Raw genomic sequence first — 19,172 nt, 5'->3', positions numbered from 1 at the left:
AGCGCCCGCGCCCCTCTAATAATGCCTACCCGTCCCTGGTCCTTAGCCTTAGTCTTAGTCTTTGTCTTGCATCGGTACTTTTCTCACCACCAATCTGTTCAACGTTTTACGTTATTTTGGCTGATATATACATATATATATATACCGTCCTATCAAGTGGTGCATTTTGTCGCCTGTCATTATTTGATGGCTGATTGGAAGACTCTTCGCAAGTAGCCCTCCAGTCAAGTGGTACGTTTTGTCGCTTGTCATTATTTAAAGCGTTTTTAGAAAACCCTTCACAAGCATCCCTCAGGGTAAGTGGTACGTTTTGTCGGTGGTACGTTTTGTCGCTAGTACGTTTTGTCGCGTATTCGTATATTCCACCGTCACTCCAAAGTTTCTGCAGCAATTTCAATCAAATTACGTAGACACAGACTTTCAATCTTTAAAAAAAGAAGACAAAGAAAAAAGAAAAGCACTGTGGAAGTGTGACAACCCCCAGGGGTGGGAGACAGGGGCGTCATTTAGAGGGGCAGGAGGGGGCAAGTGCCCCCCTAAGAGTTTGAGGAATATATATACTTTAATAGATTGTCTTCTAATATACTAGTACAAAACGCGAGTCTTATGTCGGTTGTGCTCTTGCCCCCCTCAAGCGAAGTCTGAAATGACGCCCCTGGTGGGAGAATGAAGGGGTGACATGTAAAAATAATCCGAAGCGACTGATATTAGTGTGCAATCCATAGTTTTCCATAGCAATTCATAGTTTTCGGGGTGTCTGAAATTAACAATGACGCTCTCAATGGCGTTCAAAGCCAAGCTGAGCCTCTCGGCAAGGGTGAAAAAAGTGAAAATAAAATTTCGAAAATGACTGGAATTAGTGTCTAATTCGTCGTTTCCTGCGTTAGAAAAAAGCCTGATTCGTTTAAAATGACTTTTGGGATCTGTTTTTTGTTTAATCATATCGATTTGATTAAAGGTGTATTGTGTGGGCATTTACGCCAAAAGTAGAGAATCTTCTAAATGTTGTCATTAAACTTTCATTGAAATAAATATGCTAAGGGGAACGCGATTAAAATATTTCATATAAACCTATTCCCTCCATGCGAAGAACGGACATTTCTGCTAGACAACTATAAAAAAGTGCATTAATGCTACAGAGCTATTATTTTGGCTCCTTCTGGGTCACTGGATCTGTTTGGACCTTCAACTCTGTTTTTGTCACCATCCCTGTCCGGGTCTGCCATGAAAAGGGAGACCCAAACACAGACAAAAGTTGTGAGCCAAGTGACCAATCCATTTCATCACTACGCAGTACATTGAAAACATTGCCTTAAAAACATGAAACATTTTGTCAAAAAAGAAAAAAAAAAAACATCAGGTGACCTCAAAATAGTTCACAATGACTCAGTTAAGCAAACCGAGACACACACACACACACACACACAAAGAGTATCGAAAGTTTTCTTCGGAACTCTTCAATGTAGAGTAAAAGTCGGAACAATTCAGGATTTCCGGGACTCTTGGTCCCCCTATAATAGGGGAGGAAGGTGGCTCAGTAGTAGAGCGCATACATCTGGTGCGATGAATCTTTAGTTCGGTTTCAGGATAAATGACCTTGTGGTAAAGAGGTGGTGAGGTGACTTTAACGTCCCGTTCAGCAGCGAGGCTATATGAGACGTGAACCTACTGATTAACGTGGAATCCGAACCACATGAGCTCCTTGTGGTAAAGAACTTGAAACGTCATTTGGAGCTGCAGAAATGACAATTACTTCCCCTTAACAGTAGTAATACAGTACTAAGATTCACTAGTACTTTTTAAACAATAGTATAAAAATATACCAAAGAAAAAACTAAATCTTTAAGTTTTACGTCCCACGGTTATGCTGGCTAGGCTAAAGGAGACGGTGATGATGAGAAATGAATGAAAAATGGTGGGATGAAGAAAGTGGGAGAGAATGGGAGAACCCCGACAAAACTCACGCGCACGGTGTTTATCCATCACAAAGATCAGTTGGCTGGGATCGAACAAAGAACCCAATACACCAGAGGTGAACACTCTACCATTGAACCACCATTGCTCCCTCTACCAATGAAAAAGTGAAACTAAACTCCTATCTGTGGCGAGTTTAGCCCTTTCCCCAAGCTCGACCTTAAACGACGCTACAGAACAGTCATACCTTTTGTTCGCCACAAGATTAGACAGGATTTCCTTGATGTGCTAGGAGAAGAGAAAGAGGTTGTCCAATAGAAAAATGCAAGTTTCGAGACAAGAAAGCACTTTGACAACACCTTTTCGAGACGAGCAGGCACGTAGGCAGGGGCTAGAGCGGGCAATGTCCGCTCTAAATAATGTTTTGCCCTTTCTAAGTCAGCATGTTGTAGAGAATTTTAAAGGTGACTCAAAATTAGATATTAAGCCTAAATAACTTGCTTTCAACTTATTTACCAAATTCAATTTAGCACATTTTACTCATTTCTGTATAAAATGATAGCCTATACTTCTTGCTGGATGCAAAAAAAAAAAAAAAAAAAAAAAAATCTGTAACAAACATATGTAAGTGACACCGACGAGCCTTTGGCGTGGGAGACCCGGGTTCGATTCCCCGTGGGAGCTCATGTGGTTCGGATTCCATGTTAAGCTATAGGTCCACGTCTCATATAGCCTCGATGCTGAAAGGGATGCTGAACTAAAAATCAAATTAAATAAAATACGTAAGTGAATTGAGTTACGTACCATCTTTTCTTTTCTTTTCTGACATTTATACGTTAATATTAAAAATTGTAGTGCTGGATTTATATACCGCAATATTTATCAGTATAGTACCCTATATATTTCGTAAAAGAAACCACAGCTCTATTACGGATTCCATAAATAATAAATAAACAGACAGTTTTGTAGTGTTCCTTTATCTTTGTGATTGCTCCTTCTAAGTCAGCGTTTCCCAACCTTTTTCAACTTGCGGCACACTACGCGTGTTACTTCGATTCTCGCGGCACACTTATTTGTAAATATGAAACACAGTGGTATTTTTTCTGTGATTATTGATCTCCTTCTCACAGAAAAGAAAGCTCTATCACTGTTTTTCCCCCGTGGCAAATCGTTGTGCTTATTTTTCATTCTAATTTTAAAATAGAAAATTGGAATGAAATATTGGATTCAGGTTTTTAAAAATACGCTTTCTTTTTAAAAACTGGATCCAACCTACTACTAAGAAGGAAGATCACTAAATAACGAACGAACAAACAATTCTCTTTTACTTTTAAATCACAAATGTAGGTAATTTGTCGAAAAGATTGAATGATATATTAAATTTTCAGTTACGAAATAGTCTGCAACAATAAAGAAGCAATAATGGTCATAACAATGATAACAAATACTTTTCTCAACATGAGAAATGTACAATATAGTAACCCGGTATGAAACTTAAAATTGTAGATTCATAGTAGAGTTTCACAGTAATATGAAACACAAATATACATTTTTCCCTACGTTTGCTATAAAATGATTGATTGGAATAAAATTAATAATTTTGTTTCGATTCCTCGCGGCACACCAGCGGCACATTCACGGCACACTAGTGTGCCGCGGCACACCGGTTGGGAAACGCTGTTCTAAGTAATAGGTCTGGCTACGGTCCTGGGGACAAGACTACTCAAATCGCGTCTCATGGTCAACACAAATGGTGCCCGTGATTTCCACGGGGTTCTCCCATTTCCTCCCACATTCAATTATTTCAATCATCTGCCTACTTTAGCCTAAAGGGCATAACGCTGGACGCAAAGCTAAAAATTTCATTTCGTTGTTGCCAGTATCTTAAGATGAAGACACTGAGCCAGAAGAGGGGAACGCTCTATTACTTATGCATCATGTGGGTAATCTCCATCACTGCTAGAAGCCGCGGTGGCTCAGTGTTAGAGTTCCCCTCTTGTGCATGGAGTCCTTGGTTCGATCTCAGCTCGGCCCAATGATCTTTGTGGTGGACATACACCATGTGCGTGGGTTTTCTCGAGGTTCTTCCGTTTCCTCCCACTTTATTTATTCTGCCATTTCATTCATTTCTCATCATAACCGTCTTCTTTGGCCTAGCCGGCATGATCGTGGTACGTAGAGCTTAAGATTTCATTTTTTCCATCACTGCTGGTGAGTGCAGATTGGACAAACACGAAAATGAAACAAAAAATATGCTTATGGTGTCATTTTACTGTTCCAGAATAACAATGAGTGATACTGTACCATAGGTTAGTTCCATAAGCTATACTATTACTAAATCTTGAGGTCACCAAGGGACGTTGCGGCGATGCAGGTATAATAGGCCCTACATGTTATAAACAGAGCAGCGAGTGAATCTCGTCAGATTTCTAATCATAGAGCGAAGAACAAAGAATTGTTTTTGTGAAGTAAAAATGTTCATGAACTAGCTTTTCTGTATAGTTCATGTTAAACGGTACTCTGGTGAGCACACTTACGTTATTGATTCTAACGTAAAAACAGAACAAGATAGGAGTTACTAAATTGTTTTGGGATCTTATTTATGATCAGTTATTGGAAGCAATGAAATATGATTCATCTCATTAGAAGATTTCAACTATCAAATATGCTACTTCCCAATAATAATCTTGTGGATGAATGAAAAACATAACTGATTTCTTCCCTCTCTCTCTCTCTTTAATAACAACTTTGAGTTTCCGACTACATAAAATTTACTTGCCGCGTTTTTACGGGGAGGAGGAGTAATAAATAATGCTCCGCCTATGATATCACCTACCTTTCCTAATATGGCGGAGCTCAGCTTTGGTCGTGGTATACGATTGGTGCGCTACAATTTGATTGATGTCCTCGTAAATACACTACGTTGCCTGGAAAAGGTTTGTGAAATTATAGCGACGTTCGTGCATGTCAAGACATTGTGTACAAACTATTGGATAGAGCATGAAATAACCCTTACGTGTATTTAATTGCCCGTGCTATTCAATCGTTATTATGCGCTCAATATTGCTTGATATGAACGAGATCCAGAGATTCTGATTTGACTACAAAGTCTTCTCCGCAACAAAATATTACAGAACTGCGGGCCACTTCGTTAGAACACCAAATTTTAAAATATACCGTATATTGTTCGTAGTGTACGACGAAGACCGTAAACGTAACGATAAAAAGACTATTTATATCGTGTGAAAACAGAAGGTGGCTAATACAAACGATGAAGATGTGGAAATAGTCGCGGGATTATGGCCTAAAATGACTATGGTAAGTGGACTTCCCATACTTTTGAATTAAAGGAATTAGTATCTGTTCTTTCCGGTACAAAGATTTTCATTGCTTGCTTTTGTATTTACAGCTGTTATATGAGAATTTTCGTTAAAATTGTATGTAGTTGCACGTATAGCTGTTTGATTTAGTAAGCATGTTGTTCAGCGTTGTTAGGCTGTCGCCATAATCAATTTCTTTAGAAAGAAATACTTGTATACTAGCCTGTTGTGAAGTTCAGGTTGCGAATAGACGACGAGAGTTCAATTCGTAAAATACAATGATAAATAGATATTTTATGGACGTCTAAAGTCTCCTGAGTAATAGATACGTAAACTGATACTGCGCATATCATTCACTCCAAACGAATTAGTAGCTCGCGGGTAGAAGTAATAAGCCAATGCTCATATTTTGATATATACTTAAATTTGAAGTTATGAAAACCTTTAATATTTCAGTTCGTAAATAGTTAAGATGTAACATTATCTTAAATTGTTGTTGTTACTGTTCAAGTAAACGTACTTGCACAGTGTATCGTCAAGGTCACAAGATGTAATGTGGGATGAAACCAGCTGTAACTCATCAGGCGTGTTCGGTCGTCCACTTCGCCCATAATGGGTGGCAAAATGAGTTACCATCTGAAGCATTTATCGTATGTTATTACTGATATGTTAAGTATTAAGCACACGAAATTGCGTGTGTGTGTTTTTGGAAATGTGAATAATCGTACCCTTGCACTACGTTTCTTCCTACCGTTTCGTTCATGCTGTAGCAGTATGAGCCATGTTTCGCATTACTTTTTATATTGCTATTTAGCCGTTGCTAAGTAAATATATGTGATGGGGATAATACGTTCAATTTGTTTTTTTAATGAACACATGGATATAGTGCTACCTCGTTTTTGTATAGTCTTCTATATAATTGATATAATTGTATCAGACACTACCCAAGGCAGTGAATTGTTTTGCGACTTAAGAAAGTGATTACAATTTTAGTTTAGTGCAAGTGTTGATTGCTAAATTTTATGTTTAGTTGCACTACCATTTGCAGTATGCACTGGTCTGAAACATACATTCTCGATTGCATTTTTCTCCCACTAACTTCGAATTGGAAGGGACCAGTTCTCTTAGTTTTTATGCCACTTTTAGTGAGTGTGATTAAATTTCAGACGGGGAGATGTGTAATTGAACAGTTATTTCAGAAATTGAAGAAAAAATACACAAGGAGAAATGCACTGTAAGAACATGCATGGGTTAATAGGTAATTAGATTTGTTGTGGCTCCTTACTTTAGAATGCTTTTTATATATTATGCTCTTTAATGTTGTATAGATTGTTAAACTAGTGATCATAGTTTGTTTCATCATTTGCATGAAGGAATTCACTAGCTCACCTTATGACCTTTATTTTCGCGGTTTTTCTTTTTCGTTTTTATTATTATTATTATTTTAAATCTGAAACAGTTGTCAGTGTTTACCTTCAGTTCAATACAGTGGCTGAATGAAATAGTTTACTGAAATAATTCATATCAGTGAATTGTACAATCAAGTGTTGCCATACTCGTGTGGGTTTTTGCAGTAAAATATGTTGCCTTTACCTGTATTGATAATTCAGTGCAAGTAGAGAGTTTTGCTACTTTATGGGTGAAATGTTGTGTTTTGATACAAGAAGGAAGTTAGTTCCACGGCTATGAAATCTGAAACTGTTAGAGAAAATTTGTACGGTTTAAGGCAAATTCTGTGTACCGGTATGTGTGTATCAAATTATTGGAACTGATCGATCAGTTTTACTAAGATACAGATAAAATATACTATTTCATTATAAGCTACTGAAACCGTTTTGAGATTATCCCTTCGCTTCCAAATTACCAAGAAAAAAAGCAAATATGGGGTGGGAATATATTATGTTGCCGACTGTACTAGATCCTTCTGCCTGGGGGGATAAGGTGAATTTCCGTCTAGATTAAAGATCGGTGTTCGTAAAAATGTATAAAAATAAATAATAATAAATAAACGGAAGAACATTCGAGTCCCATTTCGTTGATTCGAACATAAGTATTCAATTGAAACTGTTGCACAAATTATGCATTTTCTGTATTCCTCCATGTCGAGGTTGTGTGATTAAATTCGTGGTGCTCGAGTGAAATTTGTAAATATATGTCTGTGAAAATTGAAATTTAAGAATCAGAAGTTTTAAGGATAAAATTCTTGATTGGAAAAATAGAATTGCGATTGTGTTTTGTTTATTTGACACCTTGGAATATGAGTTTTTCTATTAAAACTTTGATATTTCTCCAGTACTTTAGTTGGCAACAGAAGTGCTTACTTCATGCTCATAAATGTTGTATCAATAAATTCAGAATGAGTTGTACAGTTGCTAGTGCTGGTTGCCTAAGTCACATAGGCAAAGAAACATGGAATTAGCAACTGATTAATTCAATTTGAAATTATTGAGAAAATAATTTGTGGGGTGGGTATGCATTTTTGCTGCCAGTTAATTGGACATGTTTTCTGATTTTTAAAAGTATTGGTATTACTTATCTTTGGAAAAAATTCAATGTTCCTGTTTCTCTTCACTTTTTTTATTATTTTTTTTCATTAATACAAATATCTTCTATGAGCGAAAAACGAGATTTGTATGAGTATCAACCCTAAAAGTTTCCAGACATACATTTTGAATTTAAATGATCTCTGATTTATTGACCTGAATTGTACGGATATCCATAATAATCATACCATAACTCCTGACAAATTGCATTAGGATTTAACACTACAATATTTTTTTTAATTATTTCTCTGACGTTTTCATTGATAAGATTGCTAATGTTTCGGAAGCTTGTGTGTACATCTTCGTAGTAGAATTCCCTTGTAGTATTTTACAGACAGTACGTAAGAACTTGGCAGTCAATCCACTTGTGGCTCCAGGAATTATCTTTATTTAATGTAGTCCTTGAAATATGTCCCTATCTTAATGTCGAGACAAACTTAGGTCCAGATGCATACAACAAGTAATAGTAAAATGTGCTTCGATAGGTCGAATAAACATTAGTTTAAGACCTTTTATTTGCAATGGGATCTCATGTTTACCAACCATTTATAATCAGATTTATAAATTTTAAAATACTTTTGCGCTTTAAGCACATATCTTTGTTCTGTTATGGAAGAAGATTGACTAATCTCTTCTCTCTTATGAGTCTCATATTAATGATAACTATGTGGCGTAACATTTTTTCACATATTTTAAGTTCAATATTTGTAGATTTGCCAGTTATTTGTTGAGTTTCAGGATACACTGGGCATTACTGTTTTCAGTCTGATACAGTTTATGTTCTTTCATTGAAAGCAATATTGTTATTTGTGCTTGGTCGCGATCGTTGTACATTGTTGGCGTTAGTAATGACATTATTGTGTGTACATGTCGAGTTATTATGTCTCACTCCTCATCTCATAATAGATGTAATCTTAGCTCATTTGTCTTTGGTTTCTTTCAAGTTGCTAAATGTGATCGTAACATTAAGTGCCACTTATAGTACTATATGCTGTGTAGTATTCATTTACTTTTTGGGATATCCTTACTAGTTAAAACTTTCAGTTGTAGCCTGTAGTAATGGTATTTACGTTTGTTCTGAACCTGTTATGTTATATATTTTACATATACTTTCTTTCCTTGGGAAAATTCTATTCTATTCTGCTTTTAGTTTTACCGAGTCAGGGTGCTGGACGTTTCTAATGTTTCCTCTTACCTAGCTTGGAAAGAAGTTAATAATGCCTTACACTTAAGTGCTGTTGCTTTTGGAGATACTGTTTGAACGTACTTTGTGTGCTTTTGTTCAGCATATTGTTAACACAAGTAGTGTTATATAATTCATTTTTCTCGGTATTTTATTTGTATTCTGTCAGTTTGTTGAGTTTCTGACTGTTGACAATGCTCAGTCGCATTACAGACAAACAATGTTGCAATTACTGATTTTAGCTAATTTGGTGGTGTTTGATACGACATTATATTAAACAATAATAATAATGAACAGTTTTCTGAGTTAATGATAAATTGATTCACAGTTAATGAAAAAGGAACCGGTGATGTGGGCGTCTGAAGTTTGCACAGGATTAATATACTTTCCTCTTGTAAAATATTCTTATGAACTGATATAATTTCAGATTATTATTGGCTGTATCATCTTCATTATGAACAACTTGAATTTTTCTTCTTACTCGATAACGTATTTCGTCTGAGTTGGACTGTGTGCAGTGTATTATTTCCTGTCTTCATCTTTCAGGCATATCGTTCAGTTTACCCTTTATTGTTTAGATTTTGATACAAAGCCCAAGTTCCTTTCCCAAAAAACGTGCAGGTAATGCACTACACATGGAAAGGGAACCACACACAGAACTCCTTCATGTTTGTTGTCCTCAGTCATTTTCAACTTATTTGACTTCCCAGTTGTTTTGTTTCTATAATACTTAAAATATAATATGGTTGTATGATAAATAGCCATACGGCAGAATACACATGTTTAGTATTCTTACTGGTCCCTATGATGTCTCCTACTGCGTTTACCTCCATTCGTATTTTGTGTAAATATAATACACGCCCCCAACTGTCATTTGTCACCTCCTGTCTTGAAAATCTCGATTACAGTGTAGTGTAAATTTCCAGAACCCTTGAGTTTAAACAACTATTGTGGATGGGTCCAATTTAATTGCTAATTATTTACAGGGAATGCATGAATTTATATTTTTACGTATTACATTTTGATTTGAAACGGTCGTAATCTTGTTATGAAAATTTAATTATGTTGATCCATGTGTAGGTTATTGTATGCTAGTTTTTTCAACACCTTTTTTACCCCCTCTATAACTACTTTGCGTTATGGTTTCGCAGAGGTCAGTTTTTTTTTTTTTTTTTTTTTTTCGTTGGGTCCAGTTTGAACATATAGTTCTTAGTGTATCTGTTTCAGTTTAGTATGATCTGAGTAGATCACTCACATCGTATATAATAGTATGTTCTTTTATGTTCTCATATAGCTTCATTTGTTTACAGTAAAAGTTCCTATTGTTTGTAAACACACCTTAGGATGGAAGTAAGAGGTTAAAGTACTATTTGGTGGGCGTATTTATGCAAATTCACCTGATTCTGAACTGGAGGGGTGTTTGATTAAATGAATGTGACATGATGTAGGTATTGGGAACCTATGAAATGAGGAGAGAAATCTTTCATTGAAACAGCTTACATTGCTTGTATCTTCACACGTACAGATATAATATATATTGTTCAATATAGCTTTGGAAATATTCGACAGTATCAGTAAACAAACTGAGAAAAGCACTAAATATATATTAATAACACTTTTGTAACTGTTTCGACAATGTAACACGAATGTTGTTAATATATATTTACTTATTGCTTTGCTCAGTTTTCTTTACAGATATAGAATGTATACTCAAGTGAAATACTATGATTTGAGAATCATAAACCTGTTGCATCGAAGTCTCCCATTTAAAAGAAAGAAATAACTAGAATAAAATCAAATCATTTGGAGCAAATATAGTTGACATTTTATTATAGATTGAGGTTATATTTTGTACTGTACTTCTCTTTTTAATTTTCACAATATCTTGTTCATGATTATTAAAAAAAAAAAGAAAAAAGAAAAAAAAAGGACTTTCGTTATTTTAGGACAATAAACAATTGCATTGCTACTATTTTCTAGAGTGTAGGTGCATTCCTGTATGAATATATTATTTGGTCCATACAGGAATGTGATTAATTTGCATAGTCAGTAGTAACTTTCAAGTAACATCTCATTGTTTTATGGTCACTTTTGGGTAAGGCCAGCTGAAAACAATGAGTTTTTCTCTTTTTTTTTTATCAGTATATATATATATATACATACATATACCTGACTTTTGTTTTATAAGTATTAATAGTTTGTTACAGGAAATGTCATAAGCTCCATATTTTCCATTATCATTACTCTGTCTAGCATGCTGATGTGTTAGTTACTTAGCTTGAGTTAATTTCATTAACGCGAATTATAGCGAATTTATTAACTTTTTTTTCCTTAGTTTTAGGTATAGGGTTGGGCCTTTTATATTATATATGCTTCTATCTTTCCTGGTTCACTTTGTTATAGAGCCTTTGCTATATAGCAAGATATTTAAAAATAATGATGTGCACAAAAAATAGAGAGTTAAAATGAGTTTAGATTAGTAACTGTAGACATTGATTATTTCGGTACTCGTTTATTTATCCGGTTAATTAATCGTTGCTTTCAGTTCACTCCTCTGTCAATATAAGTAGTTTTATGTGGGCATGTTCTCGTTCGTTAGTTTTTCGTGTATTGTGAACCTTATATTTGAATTGAAGTGTCCCTGAAAATAAGGCCACGTTTGAAACAAATTGAGAGTAGCGTATCACATGGAAAACTCATGTAGGTACAAATATGTGAACATGATTTCCAGAGGAGAATTCTGGATCAGTAAGCCACCACGGCCCTCAGAAGATATCGGAGTATTCATATTTATTCATTTAAGAATATAGATAACATATTTTGAGTCGTAAATTTGTTGAGTGGATGTTATCAGAAAGTAAAAGTTATGCGTTTAGCCACATCACCGTTCTTTGTAATATGTTTTTTTAATCGAAAATTTCTATTAAAAGGAATTTGTGGGTGCATAGTTGCTTCTAAATTGTATGATTTCATCATATACTACTTCGTAATTAATTTTTGATAGAAGGAAACTACCTTACTGTTTAACATTCTTGGTGTGTAGTGTCAGTTGTAAAATAGTATTTATATTTTCTTGAATATTTATAATGGGTTCACAGTAACGCAGAAAATATATAACTCTTATAAAGGCCCATTCTGTTAACATCAAGAATGATATTTAGTTCCTTTGCTTTAAATCAAGGTGTCAAATACCCTAATAATATCACACACACACACATATATATATATATAACTAATTACAGTTTTGCACCAAAGTACACAGCCTTTAATATATATATATATACCTTTGCTAATGTTTGTGATGAGTTTAATGCCATTAAGGGGGATATTTTTTTATAATTCACTGGATTTTGTAATAGTGGGAGTCCCAGTCATTGCTCATCTTGGGCTTTTATTTTAATACCTATTTTTGGTGAACGAATGATTCATTGTAGCGAAAGATGCTATCACCTTCCCTTGGATATGAAGCAAGTGCTTAAGTTTTGTTGACTTTTAAGGGGGGACAGTCTTCCATTTATGTATGTAACTTCTCATATTATATGTCTTTCTGGATTAGATGTTGAAATTCATAAAAATAAGCTTCTTGTATGGAAAAGTTGAATGTGTTTCAGTGTTCATTGAGTTGCGTTGCGATTTCTTTGTATCAAATTATTTATTGAATTCCGTGTACAGAGGTAGTTACCGGTTTATTGTGACGATTTCGAGATGCACTTCAAGAAATGCCGTGACTGGTCATGATTTGAGATGCCAGTAATTCATCCAAGATTCTTTTTCCTTCTTCCTTTGTCCAAGAGAATCTGTTTACAGTGGTTAAGAATATGTGTGGTGCTGCAAATGAATTTAAGGAAAACTACAGCAACAAATGTTTACTACGATTGTAAAATGAATTGTCATGTTCTTTCCGCCACGCAACTTATACTGTGGTAAACGTATTTCTAGCAGTAAAGGAAAATCATATAAGATGGGGTGCAGGACACAGGGAACACTGACATACTCCACATCACAAAATCGATCGCAGAACCCACTGGACACTCATGCCACTGGTCATAGATGCCAACGGCCATTGCAGCCATCTTTGTAATATTGTTGAAACTACAAAGTTGGCAAGATTAGTCATTGCTCCTTGACGCTATCGGTCATAGGCACTAACGGACACTGGAGCCATACATGCACAGCAGTGCAAGGCTGTTTTTCATGCGTACCGTAGTTTTTTCTTTCTTTAGTCTTCTGATCATTTGGAAGTGTTCTGTGACTCAAATTTTATTATTGGACTAGTAAAAGTGAGGAAATTAGTTTACAAGCACTGCCAGTTGATGTTCCACTACAGAAAATAACTAACATGTGTTAGGTGGTCACTGCTAGTTTGTTTTGCTTTCCAGTTCATGGCAGGACGAAGTTGGAATGCTCATATGTGTGTGTGTGGGGGGGGGGGGCGTTCGTAGTTGCTAACGCATTAGCGAATGTGGGTATGCTCGTAAAGGAAGATTTGTTTGCAACGTTAGTATCTGCCTCAGAATGCCAACTGGTAGTGCTTATATTAACTTGACCGAAAGTGAAAAGTTACTATAGTGAGTAATCATTATATGGAGATACCTGCATTCTATATCTATGCCAGCATAATGGGAATAAAAATGGAACATCATTGTTAATGGAATATGCCTTTTTAAGGTATTAGGAGATACATCATTTCTTCAAAGAAGCAATTAATTTGTACTATCAATACTGCACATATGTTGATCCCTATCCGTTGGCGGCAGTGGCCAGTGCAGGATGTCTGCTGATACTTGAATACTTGAAATACTGTAAATTTGTATCGATACTGGTAATATTGAAAATGTACTGGAAATTACTGTGGGAAAAAAAAAAAAAAAAACTTTGAGACCGTTCCAGGATAGCAGACCCATCATCTGGGCGTAAGTGGTGATAAGGCTAACTGGCCAGGCACAGAAGAACTAGTCACTTCGAGAAAGCAAATGGATAGTGTTTATAATATAAGATTTTAATTAATTTTGGCATCAATCAGTCCGGAACATATGTAAAAAGGCTTAATCAGATGAACTTGTTTTTGTTCTTTGAGGCTTTCTTGTTTGAGCCAGCACTACAACAGAAATTGAGAGCTTGAGAAAAATTCTTAAATCGAAACCTGAAAAGTTTTCGTGTAAGGTGCCTTTTATGCAGTTTATATTCATTTAATGTTTGTGAATTGTGAAGATAGTAGCACATCTAATTTTTATATATATATATATATATATATATATATATATATATATATATATTTTTTTTTTTGATTACTCGGTCTTCTGTGTAACAGCGTTTTATATGCCAGATGGAATACCAATGTAAAAAAAAAAAAAAAAGTCGAAGTATATGTAACATTGTGAACTAAGTGAGATGTGAGTGAGGAGCAACACACATACACATAAAAAGTGAGTGAGGATTACGACAGGTGATTTTGGAGATATAACGTCTAGAAAACTCTTCTGTTTTTCTTCCCTTGATTTTAACCTACTAGTTTCTGTGCATTCTTTCCATTAGAATATTGGAGAATAAGTTACTTTTTCAACATATTTTAGAAGTTGTTACATATCACTGCATACAGTCGTATGTTGCACTCACCTTTTCTTCTTCAGCTCACCGTAGTATACTTCAAATTTTCCAAGCTGGACAATGGAAATCAGGGTTGGCAAAAACCATGGTTTTGATTGAAAAAAAAAAAAAAAACAACAACAACAAAGAATCCTGTTCTTTTTCGGTTTAAACCATTTTTTTTTTTTAAATTATTTGCTCTATGTATTTATATCACATATGGACAGAAATAAGTTTGTTTCACTTTGATGTTGTTATACAACAACCGGGTTATGCTGGAAAGGGTCACATAAGCTGAAAGAGGAATCCAAACCGTTTCACGGCTTACGTCCGAGAGAAATTGTCCTGCTTTTGAACTCGAAACCGGGACTAATTGGCCACAATTGCGATACGTCTGCCGACTCACTCACGAAGGAATCCTGATAAAAAATACATTGTACTGATCTTTACATACTTGTTAATATAATTGTCAAGAGTCATTTCAGAAGAACAAAAAACATCAAACAGTGCACAAGTGAAACTATTATACAGAATTACATATGAACAATTTCAAAATACTACGGAGTACAGAAGAACTAATTTAGTCCAAGTTAGTTCTCTATGACTTTTATTAGTCCAAGTTAAAGAAATACGACGACTTAATTAGCATATCAGTAAGAAAAGTGAATAGAGATAAGAATTATTTGATGAGTCTACTTTGGCTCTGACCCATTTATACATAAATAGATACCAAAGATACTTCTGAATTAAATAAATGCCTCTCGTCTGGTTTGTATGATCCTCCCCCCCCCTAAAGTACGGCATTTCGATGTATTTTATCAATAGTAAACATTATTAAAATGAATTTTCTTTGATTGCAGTTGTATAACAGTTATAACAAACTATTTAAAAAATCACAAAAGAAACATTCATAAACTTAAAAAAAAAAAAAGTTTCTTTGTAGTATAATCTCTTTGAGTAATGAATGGGAATTTGGGTTTGAATATAATACGAATAATATACGAGGTGAAACGTGATAACCCACAAATGTGTGTTCATCAAGATTTTACGAACACTTCTACGAACATTTTTCGTTTTTTTTTATTTAAACCAGTTGTTTTTATTAAAAAAAAAAAAAAAAAACTGCTGGTTTATACCACCCAACCCTGCTGGAAAAACTGGGAATATCCAAGTCAAGTAAATGAGGCACCAACCAATGAACTTTGTGTGTGATGTGGCGGTTATGGCCGACCATGAATGTGGCTTATATGACCGATTTTTCTGGGAAATGATTCAAGTGACACTATTCTTAGAAACCTACGGTGTAACTGACAGTTCATATTTATAAAAGTACTAGCTGGAACGCCCGTTAATCGTACGTGGAAAATGAAATCTTTCAGTGTAGCGTCCCACGATTATGTCTATTAGGCTAAGGGGGGCGGATGATTAAGGCAAGTGAATAATGGAAAAATTGGTGGAATGAGAATGTAGGAGGAAACGAGAGTATCGCGAGAAAACTCACGGACACGATATTGTACACCACAGATTGACTTGGCTGGGGATCGAATCAGAGACCGCACGCACCAGAAATAACCGCTCTACCACTAAGCCACCAATTCCCCTCTTCGCACGTGTAGGATAGGTTTATGGAAAATAGGCTGTTTGATTTTTTCTCCTTTCGATACGTATTTCAATGAAAGTGTGGTGATAAAAATCCATTAGATTATCTAGGCTACTGTTGATATAAATTTTGATACACTGTACGCCTTTAGAATAGTCCTTGAATCAAAGTGACATGATTTAAAAAGAGAAGCAGAAAAAGAAGCGTTAAATACCATCCTCCAAATGTCATTTCAAAGGAGTCAGCCATTTTCCCGCCTACAAAAACTACGGACTCGACACCAATTTCGGTCATTTTAGACATTTCATTTTTCATCCCTTCTTACCCTCATGCCGATGGGGTTTGAAATTGATCTTAAATGAACGCTATTGAGAGTGTCACTATTCATCTCAGTGATACTAATAGATGCATATTACTGTCATGTGTATAACAGAGTTGGCGTGAGTCAATGAAAACTTGACCCACCACCCACCGTGACCCACTTTGACCTACTCTGATTCACCAAAATCCATCCTCATTAACTCTGAACACGATCCACGGTAGTGTTGTAAACAGAAAAAAAAACGTTCGTATTTTTTCAGAAATGTACGTTTTTTTTTAGAAAAAAAAATTGACTCTCGTTTTTTTTTCTAAATTTCGTTTTTTTTTTTTTCAAATAGTCATCTGTAATTCATCTTACGTCTATTTAAGTATTAAAAATTTTTATGTAGGTATAATCACCGTAAAATGCAACATAAATTAAACGCTAGGTACTGATACGGTACAAATATTTTACAATTTACATGAACACCATACCTATTAACAATTCGGGTTTCAGCAGTTTTCATCAATATCAACTAAGAAATAAAAGTAGAAATGAAATTTTGTTTTTTCGTGAAAGCAGACCTTTAATAAGCACGAAAATAATGTCACGAATAGTATAAAATTCAAATAACTTGTCTAAAGGTAAAAACATACTAATTTGCCTAAAAGTATTTTTCTAAATGTCATATATAAATAATTTGTCGATTAGATATATATGATATGGAGAGCCGGCTCTACCATATATGCAACACGTGCATTTGCATGGAGCGGCAAGTTTGGATGGTCCGGCAAAATTTGTCATAAGTATATTATTTAAATTAAATATTTCTTGTTGGAAACAGACCTCATGATGATGGTAGTTACATTTACTAAGCTGACCTTCTATTTGAATACTACATTAATAAATTATGTTTAGGTTGCATTAATTTAAGGCCACATGGACAATGCTAAAGCAGATGTTCGAATAAATCCGAGCACAAATTGTTTGATTGTTGCCAAATGCAAGAATTCAATTCTCGAATAGTAGTGAATATCTGTTCCACAGTTTTGATATGACAACTAGTCTTGTTTTTGTCAGAAACAAGTTCCTTATCATTGAAGATAGAAACAAGTTTTTTTTTTTTTTTTTTTTTAATTTAACAGATATAGAAGAGAAATCAAGAAATAAAGATAAAAGAGCTAGTTGCACTAGAATTGCAAACTGATACATGAGATTGAAGCTCGATAGTGAATTCTATAAAAAGGATTACCATCTTTCCTCTGCAGGTGTGTTTGGTTTATCTTTCACTAACATAATCAATTAATATTAAAAAAAAAAAAAAGACACAACAGGATTGCATTTTTGGTAAGTATTTAAGCCTTTCTGAGTGCAACTGCACTTACCCTCACCTTTATTGTTCATGCCGGAGTAGCATACTTAAAATCATGACTTTTAAGATTTGTTCTTTCTGGAGAAAGGGGGAGGCGGCAAATTATGCCATTGCATGGGGCGACAAGTTGACTAGGACCGGCCCTTACGATATGTATATAAAAACATGAATATAGGATGACAATTTGAAGTAATGCAGGGCGGTTCAAAATTAATATTAGGGTTTTGAAACTTTGTAGTATCTATTACAATTACATTATAAATATTATATCAAATGAAAGAGCAACTCAAAAACAGTTTTGTACGCACGCATGTACATGCATTGTTTCTTCTGTCTACCGCTAGAGAGAGCAAGCAGCAAAGATAGAGACTAGAGAGCAGAAAGTTTTTTGTGTTTTAATAAAGACTGAATCTGTACAGTGCAACGGTCTGTGTGAAGAATATTAAGGAGACGCTTGCAACTACGTCCTTATCGTTTGCAGTTGCTACAGGTCTAAAGCGTACAGACTACGGTTTACGGTCCAATTTCGCAAGTGAAATATTGCTACACAACAATGAAGATTTTCTGGATCGTGTCGTCTTCAGTGGTAAATCGACATTTCACCTAAGAGCTAATGTGAACACTCATAATGTTTGTATCTGGCCGTCAGCAAATCCTCAGGAGATGGTACACTTGAAACGAGACTCTCCTAAATTGAATGTGTTTTGTGCCATATGGCGGAAAGTTTATGGGCCTTTCTCGCCTATCGACTAGATGTGTGCCGTGTGACGAATGTATCTCACATTGAACACTGGTAGCAAAGACTGTTTGAGGTGCTCTTTTACTTGATGCATTACTTATAATTGTACGTAAAATGTAATAAGTACTACAAAGACTTAAAACCCCGAAATTCATTTTGAAACACCCTCTATTTCTCACCAACAGTGTTAGAACTAAGATGTAAAAAGGAGAGAAATTTTTCCCTATAAAGTTATTGTTTACAACAACGATATTATTAGTCGAGGCTATTATTAGTCGAGACTATAACTACAACAACAACACGAGTTAGTAGTCAAAAAAATGTAATCAAATGTATACTCGGTGGCCCAGGTGGCCAAAGTGGCATACACGGGTGTGTCATTTGTTTATCCGCTCCTGTGTGAACACTAATTAAGATATCGGGATATTATTCTTGCAAAATATGGTTGGACTATAGTTTATCATATTATTTTTTTTTCTTCTGGTGTCGAATTTCCTTCTCAAATTTCACCCCAGCCAAATATTCGAGAATTTTCCAATTTCGAATTTCCTTTACTTCTTTTTTCCCTATAGCTTCCTTGTAGAAAGACCTCCTTAAGACTTGCCAAGTACATA

General features: G+C 35.1%; 1 protein-coding gene and 1 long non-coding RNA gene across 3 annotated transcripts in view; both read left to right on the top strand.

The window, feature by feature from the left end:
- Window positions 1-4,744: 4,744 nt before the first annotated feature.
- The window catches only part of NfI (Nuclear factor I), a 784,932-nt gene continuing 770,504 nt past the window's right edge, over window positions 4,745-19,172 (top strand). For both annotated transcript variants that reach the window (XM_081762573.1, XM_081762574.1), the window contains exon 1: window positions 4,745-5,232. In XM_081762573.1, the coding sequence (XP_081618699.1) occupies window positions 5,224-5,232 (9 nt within the window). In that variant the 5' untranslated portion in view covers window positions 4,745-5,223. The remainder of the gene's footprint in view (window positions 5,233-19,172) is intronic.
- LOC145688397 (uncharacterized) overlaps window positions 5,263-19,172 on the top strand; it is a 53,059-nt gene continuing 39,149 nt past the window's right edge. Inside the window, exon 1 of the long non-coding RNA XR_014131892.1 lies at window positions 5,263-6,492. This is a non-coding gene — a long non-coding RNA (uncharacterized LOC145688397). The remainder of the gene's footprint in view (window positions 6,493-19,172) is intronic.

The sequence above is a fragment of the Thermobia domestica genome, chromosome 6 (assembly GCF_964235325.1).
Source record: "Thermobia domestica chromosome 6, izTheDome1.hap1.1, whole genome shotgun sequence".
NCBI classification, from domain to species: Eukaryota; Metazoa; Arthropoda; class Insecta; order Zygentoma; family Lepismatidae; genus Thermobia; species Thermobia domestica.
Note: the sequence above shows the minus strand (reverse complement) of the source record. Positions and strands in the feature narration are given on the sequence as shown.